We start from the raw sequence: 19270 nt of genomic DNA on the forward strand, positions 1-19270 counted from the left end.
CCCGAAGCAACGCCTGTGGGGAGATACGTGCCTCCGCCCCGGACGCGGGGCCTGGGAGGGTGTCTGCTAAGATCAGGATGCTGACTAGCCCTGGATCCTGGCCACTACAAATATTCAGTTTCCATTTGCTTTTCTTATTTCTAAGTTTTCTGGTTGAATATATATTGTTTGTATGATAATATATTTTACTAAGGAAAATATTTAAAACCAGTGCAGGATTTTGAAGACCGCCCCCCCCATACAGCCTGTGTTTTCAGTTTACCAAATGTGGAGCAAATAAACCCCAAACAGTCTATCAATACACATGTTCATGCCACACAGGTTTTTGTGGGGTTTTTTTGTGTTTTTTTTTAAGGAGAGGCTACTCATAAAGCAATATAGGAACAATATTTATTCATCTGTTTTAAAAAATATCACAATTTCTTTTAGAACAGCAATAAATGTACATCTCAGAGAACTGTAAGCCCAGTGGCATCCTAATTAGCTTGTAATTCTTTTGCTTGGGCGAGACTGGAAACGGAGCCCGTGGCCCTTGTTTATGACAGGACTAATCAGCCAGGAACTTTGGACTTGAGGAGACAGAAGTCTTTCTGCTGCCGAGGGTTTTGTGTCTGCTTGTGTCTGGGCCGAGCTGCAGGAACAGCGCTCACTCCTTTTTGAAGATCCGCTTGGCTTCGACTCCTTCGTACACGTAAGTCTGAAAGGTGTTAACAGACAGGAGAATTTGCCATTAATTTTAAGGCTAAATTAAGAAAAAGATTAGATTCATATGATATCATTATCACTTTGAAATGAATTACTTATAGTGAAATGAATTTGCTTGTCTTGATAGCAACATGTACAGATACAGAACACACCCATTAGAAATACATGTGGTTTGTAGTTGCATTTGCAGTTAAAATGGGCATTAATGTATTTAATATATACGCAAGTTCTTTTCAGTAGGGATCAGAAAAGATGTATATGGTTAAAATCAGAAGGTTTATGAGAAAAGTAAGAGTCTGTTTACTGAAGATACAACTTAGCAACAACAAAAATGAAATTATTGTTGTGCAGTTATCTTGGCTTTGGGAAATAGTGATAATGGTTTCACAGCTCACCTGGACCAGCTCACCGCCTATGATTTCTCGGACAGCATTCAGTTCATTTCCATTGTCTACCCGTTTGAATTTTCCGACAAGTTTATTCCCCTGCAGGTCCCAGGTCCCCTGTATAAAAGTAACAGTAACCGGAATGAAATAGCCTCTTTAGAGTCTTGCATGTGTTGGTGCTGTTCTGAGTTCTGTGGGTGGACGTCTCCACAACGACCCTGTGAGGTGGTATCATTCTCTGTTGCACGGGTGAGAAACCAGACGGTGACCACCCACAAACCCGGAGTGGGACCGACCCCAGCCCAGGCTCTGCCGCTGAGCCCCTCTCTCAGTGGCCCCTGCGTGCGGATTCCTAGGGACAAGCGCTTCCTAGGGACCAGCGCGCCCTGAATCTCATCATGGTTCAGATTAGTCTCAGGGCCCGGCTGACACCTGTGCTTGCTTTAATTTGTGGAATTATTATAATAGTTTTAAAAAGAACATAACTGAACAAATATTTAACAATTTAATTGTCATTGCAAATATATAATTTAACTAGAAAAATTCTGAGGACAAAAAAGTTTTTAAAAAATCAGTTGAAAACATATGACTTCCTAAACTTTCCATTTGGTCACTCACTCATTCACTAATTTCATTTATTTTATTATTTCAGTTACATTTTGTTATGTTTCAGTTAGAGAACTAAAAGTTTTTGTTGCTGTAGGTACGTAAAGTCAGTCTATGGCTAGGTCTATACTCAGTCATTCAGAGGAGTTTTTTCTAATTCTTATTGTTCAACTCAGGTTCCTTATAGATATGTATGGAAATAAAAACATATTTAAGTACTCTGTCAGCTTGTGTGCTTACACCGTGGATAAACTCATGAATGGAGTTAACTAAACCATCCAACAGCAAGAAGCAGAGGTTATCTTAGTGCTGTGTAGAAAATCAGGACAGCATTGCTTATAAAACTGCTTACACGGAGTTCAGTTCCGTCCGCTAGGCTGTAATCAAAAGTAACGCCAAGGTCAAAAACAATCTCGGCGGTCCGAAAAGTGCTCGATTCTTTGACGGTGAATTTGTTTCCTTCCTGCGTGATTATCAGTTTCAAGTTGTCATGGGCCGCCAGCTTCCTTTTCACCATATTGATGCCTGCAGGCAGAGAGAGATTGGGTACAATGAAGTCAGCGCCTGGTTTAATTTTTGCTACTGTTTGGAGGGGCTGGAAAGCCTGAGCGCCTTGCCTTTGCACGGGACACTCAGGTTGCTTTTGCAGAAAAAGTTCGAGCTGGAACAGAGAGAGCGCACTGACAAGCCGTTTTCCCAAAATTTAAGAAAAAGTAAATGCATGGAATTGTAGAATCTTAGAACTAACTAATTTAAATACAGTTATCAACCTTTTTGTCTCAGTGCTAAGTAAACCAAATTCCAGATATGGCAAATGAAGGATTAAAAGCTATATTCATATATTTATAAGGACATACAACTTGAATTCTGCATGTACAGTAGTCTTTCACTGCACCTCTGCCTTTCATGTGGCTTTACATCTTCAACTTCATATTCTCTTTGCTTTTTGTGGCATTTCTGACTGTCACAAAAATGAGAAAGTTAGCAGTTATTACAGTCAAGTTCATTATTGTAAAATGTACAGATTGCATAAATTTGAACTTAGAATCCCTGAACTGCAGGTTATAATGGATGCAGAATTTTATTTTTAAGTAATAACGTAAATTTGTTTGCCCGTCTCGTGCGGCGTATGGGCTGCCAGAGTATGGTACAGATATTAAAATCAGTTGGTTTAAAATCTCCCTTAGAAACTACATATTGTAGTCAGTTCACACGCCGTTGGCACTTTCCAAACGGAAAGCTGTCAGTTTCCCCCGGAACGGGCTCCGTCCCGTTAACGCGAATGAAACACTGGATCCGCCTGCGTTTCAGGGGACAGCACCCAAGGATCTCTCCTCCCGCTGGGGACACAGCGTGTCTCCCAGTGGGAGCAGGGACACGGGCTTTCCCTGCTCTGCGCCTGCACACGCTCGGGCGCCTCGCGCTCCCTAAGCCCAGGGGGTAGAGGGAGTCGGGGAGCCGTCTGCGGGAAGCAGGAGGACGGACAGACGGCCGGCAGAAGCATGAGCCCTTACCCATCTTCTCCATGAACTTGTCGTAGTTCTCATTCCGGTCTATCTTCCAGGTCCCGTCGAAGGCCATGATGTCCCGCTGAGTCCCAGCTGCCAGCAGTCCAAGACTCAGGTCTGTGCTCGGGAGAGAATTTATCCTGTGTCTTATCTCAGAACCAGCTTCGTGCTGTGATGTGGAAGTTTAAAGTTCAAGAGGTCACCCAGTGCGCTGAATGCTGAGCTGTCTTCTTCCTCTAGACACCTTCATTCCTCTCCTGAAACTTGGCTGGTTTAAAACTTGCTAAGCACACCTAGTCTTCCCTAAACTACAATTTGTGGGCACATTTATTTCAAGAATTAGAACGCACGCTAACACTATCTGAAGATAGGTTTTTCTAACAAGTTCAAAGTGCGCCCTGTGTTGGAAATAATGTAATTCGGAGCATGTATCAAATAACATCTGGAAAGTGAGACTGTTAATGACCTTTCCATTTTTACAGCAGCAATTTCCTTGTAAATAAGACTTTCTGGCCAAATACAGCTGTGAGATTAAGGTTAATATGATATCAAAACTGAAAACTTATTGGCTTTTCTACTGTGTCCCTTTGCCTTGTGTTCTGGGATTGCTAGGAGCGTGGGTAACTCTCCTGGCACCTGGTGCGGGGCATGGCACCGCACAGACCCATTCTGGTTGTGTTTTGCTCTTACATGGTGATGGGCCGCTCAGAAAAATGTCGAGAGGTAGATATGAGGCCACATACCATGGAAACTCCCAGAGCAAGAGTCAGCTTTAAATGTCTGCCACGTGCAAAGAAAACAAAAGCTGGATGGCAGTTACGGCGTTAACTAAAACTGTCCCTTTTACTGCTCTCACTGCCTTGCCCTCCGCAAACCTGGCTCAGTGGGACACCAAGACTCTGTGCGTATGGGGGCGAGGAGCAGAGGGTCCCAGGACAGGCAAAGGGGGAGCCCAGCCTCTGTCCCCCAGGGCAGGCCTACGCTGTTCGACAAAACACGTTAACTTAGTCTGCAGAGCGGAGTGTTGGTTATTAACCAGCCCGAACCTGTTAATAAGTAAGAGATGGTTATTGCGAGTGAACATGACTGGAGAGCCTATTATTATTATTATTATTAATTATTATTATTATTGGTCAGTAGAGAAGCTACCAGCCAGGGGAGGGACGCATCTGATGCATTTGAACACAAGAAACAGGTCCCAGAGGTCACAGGCACCTTTCACCCCTTGTACAGAGGAAGAAAGAGCTTATGGAGTCTTTTTTAAAAATCATTTCTGGAAAACAGCATTTCCAGGCCTTTTCTAATCACCTCAGAATTTCTGAACCTTGCTTTTTGGTCCCACGTTGGGTAACATTTCATGCTGGAGGGAAACAGCGTGGTCTGTGTCGGGGCCCAATGGAGAAGGGAATGGGGCCAGGGGAAGGGGCGTTGGGAAGTCCGGAGACTCCCGCCAGCCTGCACAGTGACGTCCCTCCGGTTTAACTCGAAGTCACAAACTTCTAATGTAAGACCTGTTAGATGACATCTTAGATTTTGTACCTGGGGAGGCTGGTTGGTTTTCCTCCCAAAAGACCCCAGAGTTGCAGCAGCTCGGGGGGATCTGCCGTGTGGTGGGAGTGGCCTGCGATCCTCATTAATTGACCATGGGCAGCCTCCTCATGACCTCTGTGTGTCAGCTGAATGACCTGCACGAAGGGTTGACCACCCTTCCACCTTCTCCGAGACTGCAATCGAGGTCTGCCCCCAAATGACAAGGCCCCTCCGGGGGGCGGTGGAGGCAGCTCCTCTCCTGTCCCTCGCACACTGAGGGAGGCGGGTCTGCATAGTCTCTGTCCCCCCACCCCCGCTACATCCCACATTCCAACCTTGTGCTTCTGTCCTATTATTATTATTATTATTATTATTATTATTATTATTATTGCTGTTGTTATTTATTTTAGGGAAAGCTTTTCTTTTGAGCCCATTTCCATCTGGCTGTGACCTTCCAGCCTACACCCTCACGTTATCTACCCCCTCCCGGCCTGTCATTATCTGTCATTTGCCCCTATCCAGCTTTATCTGCCATCTACACTGACAGCCTGGCTCACAGCCATCCTGGGTCCTGCCACCATCACCATGATCTCGAAGTCCACGTGGAGAAGCCACTTGTCACTCTGGCCTCACAGTTCCAGACCCTCATCACCTCCAGGCCTTGTCTACTTACACCCAGGGCTTCAGTCTGCATCGGTCGTGGCTATAGCCCTTCCTCGTGGCAGGTCACAGGCCACCCTGGGCCACAACTCCCCACCCCCTGCCCCCGCCCAGCTCCTGCACTTTCTCCCCAGCATCAGCTCCTGGGGCTCTTATATGTTGTTGCCAATAAGAAAACTCCCTCACACCTTTTGCCGTATTGAGCAGGTGCTTCCCTGTCCCTGTCCCCAGCACGTCTCCCTCTGCACCCCTCTTTCCTCCACCTGGAAACCCCCCACCCCATGCTTTCCTCCTAACACTCAGCCTTTAAGAAGCCGCTTGATGTCACTTCTCCCATAAGCGCCCTGTGCCCTTGCTCCTGGCCGGCTGACTTGCTCGAACCCGAGCTGCAGCATCAGCAGGGACCTGCCCAGTACACCCACCCTGGTGGCTGCAGTGGCGGGTCAGCCTGCCTGTTTCTCCAGGACGCCTTCAAGTTTGAGGGCGGAGATGACACAAACATGTACAAATTCTGTACAGAGTAAGTTCATGTTCCCTGACTAAAGCCTTCATCTCCCGCCCTGGGTGCAGCGTGTGAGCTCCTAACAGGCTGTGTGCCAGCGAGCAGGGCCTTGTGTAGGGGCTCCCGGTGTAACGCTGGCACTCTGCCCACTTTGCAGCTGAATTGAGGCCCCCCGATGGGCTTTGGAGCCGAATCGAGCCCCCCCAGACAGGCTTTCCAAAACAAGGCTCATTGCAGATAAACGTCCTCGAAGCTGTCCAGTCGGATTCAGACCACACATGCTGTTCTGTAATCACTTTAAAAATGAACAACCATCTTAACATTTTTTTCATTTCATTAAATATTCCTTTACATCATTCAGAAAAAATTTAAATTATAGGTTAATGAGCAGTCAATGTATGTAAGTTAGAAAACATTGAGAGGCATAAAGAGGACAGTCAAGGACTCCCAATCCCGCCAACTTCGGCTGAGGTGTGTGCGTGCTTGTTTACACACACATGCAAACAGGTGCGTAAGTCATGTATTCCTGCCTGCACAGCTGTGTATGTATGTGCGCACACACAGGGCCTTCATCTGGCACCAAATATAGGAGGTTTTGAGAGTCTCAAGGGGAAGAGAAAGCTACCTTTTGCTGAGAAATGAAGATGTGAGAGCAGGTCAGGGAGAGGAGACTTGGAGAAAGGAGAAGCAGCCCCAGCGCATGTAGCAACGCCCCAGGCGGCCTGCAGACGTGCTTAGCAAGCACAACGGGTGCCAGGGGTATCTCGCAGCGACATCGGGGCACCTACTCGCGTCTCAGGAGCTCATCTCTTGGGACAAGGACCTTTGAGATACAGATAAGGTCCCTAAAGCCCTTCGCCAGGCAGACCTTGAAGTTTGCCCCAGGCAGCGCTGCCACCCTTTCCCACCGCAGTTTGCTTCTCCGGTCACCGGCCTGGAACGGACACGGGTTGATTTAAGTAGAATCCCTTTCTTTAATGCCCTCGTTGGCCTTCGTCTACTTGCCTGCCGCTCCATCGCCCTCCGACCCGTCACTGTCAGCTGCACAGCACAGTTGCAGGGTTTAACTAAAATGCAAGTTCATCTCTGCCTTCCACTGGCAGTTTTGTCCTGAGGCCGCATAGAAACATGGCAGTGCCATGTGTGTTCTGACCATACACATAATGAAATGTCCTCAGGGCCTCTGGGTGGCACGGCTCCAGGGGGCACATCTGCACCGTAACCCTCCCGGAGTCCCTCCAATAGGTTGTAATGGGAAAGTTCTGCAGCACAGCCTTGAGTCCTAAGGTCATAGTTTTAATCTTTAATATCAAAGTCATAGTTTTGATTCGGTGTTAGAAGTGATCTGTCTACTATATTAAAGAATACTTTGCTCTTCTTTCAGTTAAGATGTCTCATCCCCACCCGCCTCCACCACGGGCCTGTCTGCAGGTTCCCCTGAGTCTTCAGGGATCAGGGCCTGTGAACTTTCCTGCTGACCCCCGGAGGGTTGGGGGGGCCAGCAGAAGGTGACCCTCTGATTGCTCTGACCCTTACCTCCTGCACCATACTAGCAGGGCCTCCTCCACACCTGGTCACTGCCAGCACCCCTGGCCTCTGTCCACAGCAGCGCATCCCAGAGCCGCCTACTCCAGGCAGCCCTCCACACTCTCAGACCATCCTCCTACATGGGATGGCGTTTAAATGACCCCAGGCTGGTATTCCAGCCTCTAGTCTCCATCTGGCCCATCGCCTTCCCGTTCTTGGACCCACAGTTGGGGGGGGTACCTCCAGGTCACCCGCCTCTGCTGCCGTCACTGCCGCTTCAGCAGGCACGGTGCAGGCTCAGGCATCACTACCTTGCGCACCTTGGCCGGGCCTGGGACTGAGGGAAGCTGGTGAGGCTCTCACTTTGAGCACAGACTGGGTGGACAAAAAACTCAGCAATCAAGATAAGCAACATTTTAATGAAATATTTGCTTAAAATAAATATTAATGCCAAAAACAATGGACAAGATACCAAAATTTAAATAAAGTCAGGATTGGTGTGGGACACATGCAGTTCTGCGCCTGTCCCGAGGCTCAGGGCAAACAGCCCTCATCACTGGTCCCCTGTAGTCACCTCTCTTTCCATTGAAATGATCCTCCAAACATTCCCTCACTCGCCTCAGGGGGGCGTGATGCTGACGGTTAGGCCCGGCCCTAGCAGCGCCCTGCGAGATGGGCCCGAGCACCGTGGCCCCAGGTATCCGCTCGTCCGCCCCGTCCACGCGCCCATCGGGTGGCATCTGGAGGAGAGTAGAGACAACCTTCCAACGCCCGAGCCTCAGCCACTTTCAGACGCTTATGCGAATGGCTGTGAGGAACTAACATTTGCAGTTACACAGGGAACGACCCTGGCACGTCAGCTCGCCGTGTGGACACCAGCACAAGCGATCCGTGAGCTTAAAGGGAGTCACGTCATTCACCCTCCTGGCAGAAGTGTCCCGAAAACTTGTCACGTTAGCAGCTCGTCCATTCTGCTTGCACCCGCCTCGGCGCCCACCCTGCTGAGCTGCTGGGAGACACCCACCCAGGGCTTCTGATCCGCACTCTAGTTAGAGACCCACCCGCAGAGGGCGTGAGGAGCCTGCTCCTGTTCAGGGAAAAGTTAAGGACCTTCCAGCTAGAGAGCTGTCAGTTCCTTCAAAAGAGTGTTTTCCTAATCGCTCAGCTGCCCAGGGGTAGCTGCTAACAGAGGATTGTGTCCAGGACACGGGGGCACATCGTTGCAGGCACTAGAGATTTTTTTTGGGAACTTGTTTTCCAAGATTTTTTTCAAAAGTGGGCATACTAAAGGGGTAATTTATTCAATAAATATTTGTTATCTAGTTTACGACATACAGAGCTGTTATTGGTGCCAATGGTCAAAGATAATTCTCTAAGATCATTGAGGGCACCTTTGGCCTCTGTGCAACCAGGTACGAGTGAGCACGGTCCCCCCCCCCCCGAGTCCAGCTGCAGCCTGCTGCTCTGTGGAAGGTCCAGTGCCAGCTGCTGCTGTCACCCTTGGCCACTGAGGGACCCTGCTCCATACTCGCAGCCCACAGAGCACTGGGCCTAATACACTCCACTGCCACATGCAGGCCACAGACGGGGCTCTACAGAAGCACCCCTACTTGGAGCAGCACAACACGCAGTGAAAGCAGCAGCCTCCCCCCTCCCGTGAGCTCTCGAGTGCTTGCTTTCCTCCGGATAGACTTGGGACAGACGCTTTTCCTCGGCGCCTGGTTGTCAGACTCAGCAAAGCTGGACCCGCCCTGGGTTCTGATAGTGACCAGCGACTGCCAGCCGGGTGCAGCTGGCAGGGATCTTTGCCCTCCCAAATGGCTCCTGGGCATTGCTGCCCCCATTAGGATGCATTTATGAGACGAGATTGAACACCTTTGCCCTCTCCAGAGCTGGAAGCAGTTTGTTAGCATCTGTAACACACAGTGTCACCCCCCTCTGCCCCTCAGCCTGGGACATGCCACCTCCAGTCTGTCTCTGCCCGGACTGCAAAAACACTTAATCCCATCACCTTCGATTTTCTAGTTAGGTGTCTGTCCTCTCGGTTGTGAACTGGGGGTGGGGGGTGGGGGGTGGGGGGCTAATCCGCCAAGGCCCTGCTAAAGCCAAGGTGAGAGGAGAGGAAACACTGGGGACCAGCACGCCGTCCTGCCCCTGCCTACCTCAGTCCACCCCCGGGTTTGACTCCTTTCTTCCCTGCACAGAGGGACTGTGTTGTGCTTTTGTTGACCTGGGAAGTCCACATAATTAGAGAGGAACAAAGTTTTCGGTGAGTTTGCTGGTCAAACCCTGAGGAGTCTCTCTAGTGAAAGTGTCGCTTTTATCTTGGAAGCGTCACTGCAAGGCTCCTGCGTGTGGCTCTGTCCATGTCCCCTTGCCCCTGGGATGGTGAGCAGTTAGAAGAAAGGGGCAGTGTCTTGATCAGTGGTTCTCCCACTGGAGCGAGCACCAGAACAACCTGGAGGTAGGGCCCGGGGCCTGGGAACTAGCATTTTCAACAGGAGCTGCTGCTGCTGATCCAGGAGCCACGCTCGGGAGGCTTCCGACTGACACAACACGAGTCCGACTGGGGATGCTCAGAGAGGGCGGTGGGCTGCGGGCAGGCGCGGGTCAGGCGCAGCTCAGAGCAGTACCCGCGCAGCGGCTGAGCCTCAGCCTCTGAGACCAGGGAGCACCCGCCGGCCCGCAGAGTCGCTGTCGGGAGGAGACGCGCTCATGTACCTACGGGAAAGAGCTTGGCAAACGGCGAAGCAGGACATAAGTTGAATTCATTCTAGATGTGCTTTCAATAGTCATGTGTTTTTTAAAAAAACATGTTTTTGATTTTTTTTTGAGAGAAGAAGGGATAGAGAGAGAAAAACATCAATGATGAGAGAGACATTGATGGGCTGCCTCCTGCATGCCCCCTACTGGGGAGGGAGCCCGAAACCCGGGCATGCGCCCTGACCGGGAACCGAACCCGGGACTTCCTGGTTCATGGGTTGATGCTCAACCACTGAGCAATACTGCCCAGGCTCAATAGTCATGTTTTATCTTCTTAATAAAAGCTTTTATTTTACCTCCTGGGATAGAAATCTTCCATCATTATCATCACGTAGCCATAATCGAGTAATAGAAGTCTACCCTTTATTGTACTTTCTGTACTGGGTACTTAAAAAATTTTGTTTATATCTTTCAAAAGCCTCACAAAATCTTTTTTATCATGCACATTCTTTGCTTATCTAAAAAGCCCAGGACAGGGCAGCCCTCCAAATGTGTGAGGCCTCACCCGTGTAAACAATTTGTATTACAAAACTCACGAGCTCACATGAAAGACAGTGACTGGGGCGGACAGCGTGTGGTCCCCAGAGACCCTCATCCTGGGAGCCTATGACTGTGTCAGCTTTCATGGGTGCAGGAGCTTTGCAGGTGGGACTGTTGAGTGTTTGAAGTGGAAGGTGGTCCTGGGTGATGTGGGTGGGCCCAGTGCAGTCAGAGTTTCCTTATGAGAGGGAGATAAGGTGTAGGGGGTAAGCAGAGGGTGTGTGTATGTGGGTGTGTGTGGGTGTGAGGGGGGAGGAGAGGACTTGGGGCTTACATAACATCAGCCCTAGAAGATGCTTGCTGCTGGCTCTGAAGATGGAGGGGGAGGCTGGAGGCTGTGCAGGGGCCTCTGAGGGCTCAGAAAGGCAAGGAAGTGGCCACAGGAGGCAGGTAGGCACCTGGCTGATTTTTGATCTGAACTGAGATAATATATCATGTTGTTTTAATTTAGTACATTTGTGATAATTCCCACCAGCAATGGGAAATGAATATGGCTTTTGCGTGAAAATTTAGAAACTTGAGCCGGGAAGAGGAATTTCCACATTTCACCGTCCAGCTGGCGCAGTGAGAACCTGCTCCCACCGGCAGCGTCCAGGGTCCATGTGCTGTGCTTTCCCATCAGACGCGCTCCTGCCCCACTCCCGAGCTCCCACTGCAGAGAAAGCTCAGAGCTGTGGCCTTCAGGGCCTCTCTGGGGAAACAACGTGCTGGTTCTGTGGTCACTCAGGACGCTGCCTGAGAACTCGGCTTCCCGGGACCCAAGTTCGTCAGCGTGCCCGTCCCCCGCATCATCCCAGTGTCCTCTGAGAACAGGTGTGAGAAACATGCAAATGCTCCTTGCTGGTCGCGCTCAATTGACTTTTTAGAATTTGATGACCTAAAACAACAGATCTCTCAGCCAGGCCTTTCTCGTGCTCTGGAAGCCATGTCCACTGCCTTCCTAACAGGGGCCTCCCTCGGCATGGACTTCACCCCGCCTCCTAGGAGAGGAGCACATCTGTCCGGAGCTGCACAGCTGTGACCGCCCAGAGGGGACAGCTTACACTGATCAGAGGCAAGGAGCAGTGATGGAGGAGGCCCGTGGGGCCCACAGAACGGCCATCGGGGAGCCCTAGCAGGAGGCAGGGTAGTGCTCTGAGATCCCTGGTCAGTCCAAGATCCCTGGTCACTCCAGGTGGAGTGGAGCTCCCCGAGGAGGTCAGGTAAGTTAGAACAGGCTCTGGTCACGAGGCTTTACTAACACCCCTGCCTCAACCCTGCCCCTTTGAGGCTGCACCTTGGGACAGGCCCACCCGCCCAGACACATTCACCGAACCAGGGTGGAGACGTCAGGAGGAGAAACACTCCCGGCACTTACTGTTTTCCTGAGACAACTTCAGAAAGCTGGCTGGAAAAAGGAAAGCTCGTTTCTTAGAGGAGTTTGCTGGACGGGGTCATACAAAGCCTAAGATCACTCCCATCGGGTAAGGGGACACAGTGCTAGGAAGTGAAATGCGACTCTGAAAGTAGCCACTATGGGAGACGTTACAGTTGAAAGCTACTGTGATAGTCCATGTTTGTTGCTCCCCTCACCCCCCACCCCAGCCACGCAATCTTGACCCTTAGTTTAGAAAGAGGAATTGAAAATGTGCCATTGGGATGCTATCAGGTGATTGAGTCAGCTTAGTTGCTGTTCAACTTACACACACACAGACTCTTAAAATGAGGCAAGCGGAGAGGAAACCATACATGACATTAAATTAGATTTCTTTTGATGCAAATAGTATTTTTATTCCATTTAGAACTGTTTAGAACTGTTGTGTATTTCTATTTTGAACAAATGTTCTGTGAATTGGGAACATGTAGCTTTTTTCCTTTCTAGGCTGAATATAGCTTACAATCAGCATAACCTCTGCACGTTCAACGTGTTTCTACTCATTTGATGTTACGTGGCTTAAAGTCATCTTCCGACATCTGCACATGTCAGCACAGGACGCCGTCTGATAAGGCGGCACAGCCCACAGCAGAACGTGGGTGTGAAGAGCTGTCAGAGGCTGCTCTTCCGCCAGGGGAGGAGGTCTCTGGAGATGGAATATGGGGCGTGAATCGGATACTTCAGATGGTCAGTTATTGTTCATTTGGAGAAAATCATGGAGAAATGATCACTGGACAGAGGGCATTAAGTCAGTCTTAATTCTCCACTGATTTCCCCATTTATTTCTCTTTTGCTAGTAAAACTTTTTTAAAAGCAGTTCTATTCATAGTTTGTACCGGGTCAGGGAGGATCCCCTCTTTAGATACAACTCAAACTCTGGCGCCCTCTAGTGGTCGGAAGCCTGAACTGTTGTAAGTGAGCTCTCACCCGCCCTCCACTCTGGGACTGTGCGCTGCCCAGCTTTGCCGCCCGGTACCAGGGCCTTGTCTAGTGGCCAAACCAGACAATGCAGAGAAACTGCCCTGAGCTACACCTCCCAGCTCAGATGAGCCGCGCTGGAGGGCACTGCGAGCAGATCGACTAGGGAAAGTTCACTCTGGATCCCAGACACCAAACCTGCTGGCGGAGGTGACGCTCGTCTCTAATGCTTCCAGGTGGCCCACCTGATCCGCTGAGAATGGATTTGGGGCCTTTTACAATTAAAATTTAAAAAGAAAACTGAGTGGGGTAGCAACTGCTTGGAAACTAGACAGCGGGGCTGGGATCCAGCTCATGCTGTGGCCAGCATTTCACCCCCACGCTTGCTCCTCAGCAGTGTGAGGCTGGTCACCATCCTTCAGAGTGTCACTGGGGTCTTGGAGTGAGGAGCGTGGACAATGTGGCCCTCCAGGTGGTGGCAAAGGACATGAGTAAAAAGAGGACTATTACTGAGAGGAGTCTAGGCTAAGAAAATGACGCTTTATTCAGCTAACAGGACCACAGGTTAGCTTGATTTAAAGCCTCTCAATCTATCGGCCCCTCCTCTCTGCCTAAAATTCAACGCCCACTAATAACCATGCCACACTCATCCGTGGTTGTTTACCCTTCTCTTTATTTTTACAAAGCGTGGCAACACGAGGGGACAGCGGCAGGTGAAGAGTCTGCCCAGTGGAAACCACCCTGACTTTGGCGTGGGGTGGTCCACGTGCGTGTTCCTTTAAAGGGACTCGTCTGAAATGCTTCTCACGGTGGGGGAGGGGAGAGACAAAATCAACATCCACAGTTATTTAAAATGGCTTACGAGCTAGACATAATATACATAGTAACTCCTTTATCCTAGTACAAAAATAGTGCAGAAACTATATATTTGTTCAAATATATTGAAAAGGTATAAGAATACAAATAGATATTAACAGTGGCTAGTGATGATTCATAAGGTTTCTTTTCTTAAACTATAATAGAAATTTGTATTTTCAACTATTTACATTGCTCTCAACAGCATTCATTCAGACATGTTTACACAGGCTTCTGAGAGGGATGAGTGTGGAGGGGCAGGGTGAGCCTAGCCCTTCCTCCCTCGCTCCTGGCGATGCAGCAGCCGGTCCGGACCCGCGCAGTGGGGCAGCCGAGGCCCGAGTGCTCCCTGCGTGGCGGCCTGTGGAAAACGCCGCCCACAGTGCGATCCACGGCGCCTCACACCAGCGTCCTGCACGCTCTCAACAGGCCACGGGGCTCACTTGCAAGAAGACAGGGTGGTTGCTAACAGATTCTCACCAAGTTCCAAGTAATGAGTTCCTTGGAAAACTGCATAATACACATTACAGGTGAAGACGAAAGTGGCATAGTGTGCCCCGTATTTTCACGGTAAATCTGCAGGCTTAGAACTGAGCTGTCTCCTACCCAGAGCACCTGCTGGGACTGGGCTCCGTGGGCTGCCACACTGTCTCCACCGCGGGGCACAGTGCTGGGCATGTGGCAGGGACTCAGCGAAAGGCGGACTGAGCATGTCTGAGACAGCAGCGAAACTGCGCCACCCTGCTGTAACTGCAGACGTTCGGGGGAGAGCATGGCGAGGACACCCCCGCCCTGCCCCACTGTAAACGGATCTTGTAAAAGCAAATGGGAGCAGCACTGCTTGTGTGGGCTGTGAAGTGTGAGGAGTGCGGTCTGGTGAAAAACACAGGAAAAGTGAAAACCGACTCGGGGTCTAACGCGTGCTCTGTTCTGGAAATCGAGGCACGTCGCTGCTAGGCAAGAATACAGCTGTGGCATTTCCTCCCGGGACCCAGCACTGCCAGCGCGCTTCCTCACACCCTCTGCGGCCAACACGGCCACGGAAGGGACCCGCTGTCTGGGACGAAGGGACCGGCGGGGACCACAGCATCGGCGGGCTGGCGCTCTGAGGCCGGGCGCTCACACTGTAAATCTCACTCTCGCCAGCGGGAGAGGCTGAATGGCTGTATCGTCCGAGCAGGGACATGTGGGATTAGACGCCCGAGCTCCGCAGCCCCATGTCCCGTTCTGACAGTGGTCCCCAGGGCCCGCCAGGGCCGACAGAGGAGCTGCCTTCTGTGACGGCCTCCGCGAGGCAGTCTTCGCCCACACAGCTCCTCTGCTTGTTCAGGCACAGAGGTTGTGACCTACACAAGTGCACACAGGATAGTGGCTGGCAGAGGCCAACGCTCTGAAAAGTGGAAGGCCAGGCAATTTCACAGACATCTAAACAACTTAGTAAAAAGTGGGGACTTTGGGGGCTGAAAATTGAAATGAAATGGTATGATGTTACTCAGCTAAAACAAAAGAAAGCTCCTTACTCTAGAACAGAACAGCTTCCTGCTAGTTGCGGGTAACAAAAATTATAGGGTGAGAGGCGAGGACCACGTACGGGGTGGGGCAGAGGAGGCTCACAGTTGTGAGAATGCGAAACATAGAGTTATTCTTGGACTATTATTAATTATTGTATTATTTTCCATACGAACAACTGTAAACCTACTATTGCCCCACCCTGTATACATATATTTCCAACTTAAGAAGATACTGGGAAGGAAATATTCACACACGAATGAAAACTTTGTGCCCATGTACCAGATATTAGTCCACGTATGGAATGACTTTTCTAAAGATTAAAATTATGGGAACCAACTAACCAGCCCTGAAGAAGCGCTCTTCTGTATGAACTAAAGCACCCAGGCGTGGCATCGCCTGACTCCTAATTCCTAAACTGGAGTAAAACCAACCGTTACCTAAAGCTCAGCTGAAGAAGTTCTAATCTAACTGCATCTTTTTGCTTTTAAAATGACACCCTCCAAACCTAGTCTACGATGTCTTTTAAAATCTCGGTGACATACGGCGACAGGCGTCAGCACAGGCCACAGTGCATGACAAAAGGTAAGTTACGAGAGATGCTACTTCACACGTTTACACTAAGGAACTGCACGCGCGCAGGTGTGCACAGGGGTGTAGACCCATGATTTCAGCCTGTAGTGGATGCGCCAGTGCCACCAGAGGTAACCTTACAGTCTCAGCTGTGACATGAAATAAAAACAGAGTAACACCCGGACAATACAAGTATTATGACGATAGCACATATAGCCTCCCACAGCCGACAGCGATCTAGTCTGGCCTCTCCCACTACGAAGCAAGGGCCATTTGACTTGTTCTACCCTTTCTTTTTTTACCTGAATGGTAAGAATAAAGACACATTATCTCAAGATACATATACACACAGAATTTTAAAAACTTCACGACATGGTGACTGTCGGGCAGTTCAGGGAAAAATGACACAGAGGGAAGGTGTGTTTCAGGGGAAAGTCTTTGCTGATGCTGTGGTCCCCGGTCCCCAAGGGGTTTTCCACCCAAATCAGGGACAGGAGCTCAGAAACATTTTGGGGGGCAGGGGAGGGGGTTAACAAACCAAACCAATGCCTCTCTTCCTATCGAGTCCAAACGTTTCGGGGAATTTGGAGCAGATTTTCTTCCTGGAAGCAGCCTCCTCTACTCCAGGGCGGAACCCGTGTGTTTTGCAGCACAGGGCTACAAGCCGCTTAAATGGGCTCGAGTTCTAAGAAAATGCTCACATTTTCTAAATGTACTAAAAGCTAGAGAAATTTAGTAAATGCCACCGTCTCCAAGCTCAGGGCCGGTGTTGAGGGTACAGACGTAGATTTCCGTGATTCTGGGCTGACTAGTCCAAGAAGCCCAAACTGGGCGATTTCTCGTCAGGAACCCCACGCTGCTGCCCTTCACCCAGGCCCGGGCCCCCCACGGCGGGACCTAACTCCTGACCCCCCAGGCCGGCCGTTAGCTGCGCCCCGCCGACGGTCACAGCTCGCATGGGGCCTGTGCCCCCCACTGACCACCTTTTTCTCGATTTCCCACTGAGACGTCAACTGTCCACCTATAAACGATGGTGAGTAAGAGGCACGGCGAGGAAGTCACACAGGAGGAGAGGAAACCGAGAGCGGCGCTGCTGGGTGGCACCGCTGCTGGGTGGCACCGCTGCTGGGTGGCACCGGCCCCTCGCTATGACCAGTGGTCACCTATTAAATGAAACCGCTGCTCTACAGGGCCGCCCGGGAGCGCTTTCCCTTTGCTCCGGAGCTGTAACTCTTTTGTTAACATAATACATTGTTGGCAAGTCTCTCTCTTCCCCCTTAAAAAATCTACCCAGCCCTCAATTTTTCTCTACCCTGCGAAGGTTTTCAGTGTCGCAGGACCTACCCCACTTGCTCCTGCCCTATTTGTGGGCAAGAAAAGCTTCCAAACATTCTTGAAAGGTCAGCAACTCCAAAACCACGACACTAAATGATTTAAACTTCCCAAGCGAAGCCCACCAGCCCGAGCGCGCGCCCGCAGCGCAGGAGGGGCACGCGCGGGGCCGCGCGCTGGAGGGGCACGCGCGGGGCCGCGCGCTGGAGGGAGCCCGACACACACGCACACAGACGCGGGATCGTCCGAGAACAGTCCCCGCCGCGCTCTCCAAAGCGGTGCAAAAACACCGCCGCGGGGAGCCCAGGCCGGCGGGCGGGGTCCAGCGCGTGGGCGCGCACGGGCGCGTGGGGCGCGCGGCCATCAGGCCATCAGCTCCGCGGCGCGGGCGCGCGGCCGTCCGCCCCGTTCACCAGCGCGCGCTCCTGCTGCTCGGCCAGCGCCTGCCACTTCTGCCGGTTCTTCCTGCAGCCGTCCAGCAGCGGGAGGCAGTCGGCGGACACGTGCGTCAGGGCCTGCGGGCGAGAGACACGCTGGGCGCCGGTGGCGGCCCGGGGCGGGGCGCGGGCCGGGGCTCCCGCCCGCCGGGGAGCGCGCGCCCGGCCCCCTCGGGTGCGGAGACCCAGCGAACACCCACGTCCCAAAATAACAGCCCTGGGCTGGGCGTCGGCCCCGGGGGGAGTCCGCAGGGCAGGGAAACAATTATTATTTTTTGCCTTTAATGGAGCACAGACGTCTCTCCCTGCCCGCGCCTGTGCTGGGACACCTGGGCTTCTGCGTTTTGTTTTTTTATAAAATGCTTTATACTTACATCGATTTTTATCCAAGATTACATTAAAGATCAAGCCATAATTCTTTGTGGCATTATTATTTAGCAACTATAGTGCCATACATAGTGAGGTAAAAGGATGTTCGTTGCCGATTTCTTTATAATAGAGAAACATGGGCTTAAATACCCAGACACAGGGTAAGGTAATTTGTGTCACTGTTTTGCAGTGTTTACCACTGTCATAGGAAAACATCTGACCTAGAAATATGTACATTACGATATATTAGGAACTGCAGGCAGCAATTTTTGTTCAATGAAAAAAATGTGAAAATGCCATAGAGCCTATACACTGATAGGGTAACTATCAGTGTAGTTACAGATAGTTATATCTGCCTATAACTGATAGATAACTGGTGGTTATCTCTGAATGGTGGCACTATAACTCATTTTATCTTTCTTTTTGCTTCTCTGCATTCTCTGGTTTAATGAGAATATTATTACTTCTGTAAAACATAACAGCAAACATACATATCAGTGTACTTAGAATTTAAGAGCAGACAGTGTCAATGACATGGACCCTGCACACACGTGAGCCGTGGAAGGAAAGCTCCCTCGTGGGAGAGCTGCTATTTTGACTGTATTTCTGAGCACAGGGCAAAGTCAAGAGACACGTTAGTATCTTGAACCCCGGAACCCTCACTCTGGAGGAAAGAGCCTGCGGTGGGCCGAGTAGGAAGCGGGTGTTGGGAGTGGCTCTGGGAGCCCCCTGTGTGGAGGAGACAGCGGGACCACCGCAGTGGGGACACACTGCAGACCCCGGGCGCCCAGGCTCCCTCCTCTTGCCCTTCTGCCTCTCCGCCCTCTCCTCCCCTTCTTTGCTCAGCAGCCCCCGCTTCCTTATGAAATCCTTTAGATACCTAGAACCCTGGGCGCAGGCAAGGATGGGCTTCCCTGCACCTGGCTGACTGGGGCAGGAATTCCAGGGTCTGGGAGATGAACTTCCCAGACTCAGTTACTGCATCTGGGAAATGTCCGGATTACAGGACTCCGGGGTTTCTTCTGGCCTTGGCTTTCTATGATAACGCCTGGATAAATGTTCTCTCCCCAAACAAAACTTAAGGTAGTTTCCTGTTTAAACTTTTAAAGACAAGGACAGCATCTAATTTCTGTACA

At 50.7% G+C, this 19270-nt stretch overlaps 2 protein-coding genes across 5 annotated transcripts in view; both read right to left on the reverse strand.

Moving 5' to 3' along the window:
- Window positions 1-369: 369 nt before the first annotated feature.
- Window positions 370-3515, reverse strand: FABP2 (fatty acid binding protein 2). Its single transcript, XM_081137052.1, has 4 exons — window positions 3212-3515; window positions 2050-2222; window positions 1101-1208; window positions 370-697 (listed from the first exon to the last, which is right to left on the reverse strand). Exons 1-4 carry the CDS (start codon window positions 3276-3278, stop codon window positions 647-649), a joined length of 399 nt encoding a protein of 132 aa, XP_080993178.1. The 5' UTR covers window positions 3279-3515; the 3' UTR covers window positions 370-646.
- Window positions 3516-13712: 10197 nt separating this feature from the next.
- PDE5A (phosphodiesterase 5A) overlaps window positions 13713-19270 on the reverse strand; it is a 94556-nt gene continuing 88998 nt past the window's right edge. For all 4 annotated transcript variants that reach the window (XM_081137130.1, XM_081137129.1, XM_081137132.1 and 1 more), the window contains one exon: window positions 13713-17843. In XM_081137130.1, coding sequence (XP_080993256.1) covers window positions 17700-17843 — 144 coding nt within the window. In that variant the 3' untranslated portion in view covers window positions 13713-17699. The remainder of the gene's footprint in view (window positions 17844-19270) is intronic.

The sequence above is a fragment of the Miniopterus schreibersii genome (assembly GCF_964146895.1).
Source record: "Miniopterus schreibersii genome assembly, chromosome: 4".
Taxonomy (NCBI): domain Eukaryota; kingdom Metazoa; phylum Chordata; class Mammalia; order Chiroptera; family Miniopteridae; genus Miniopterus; species Miniopterus schreibersii.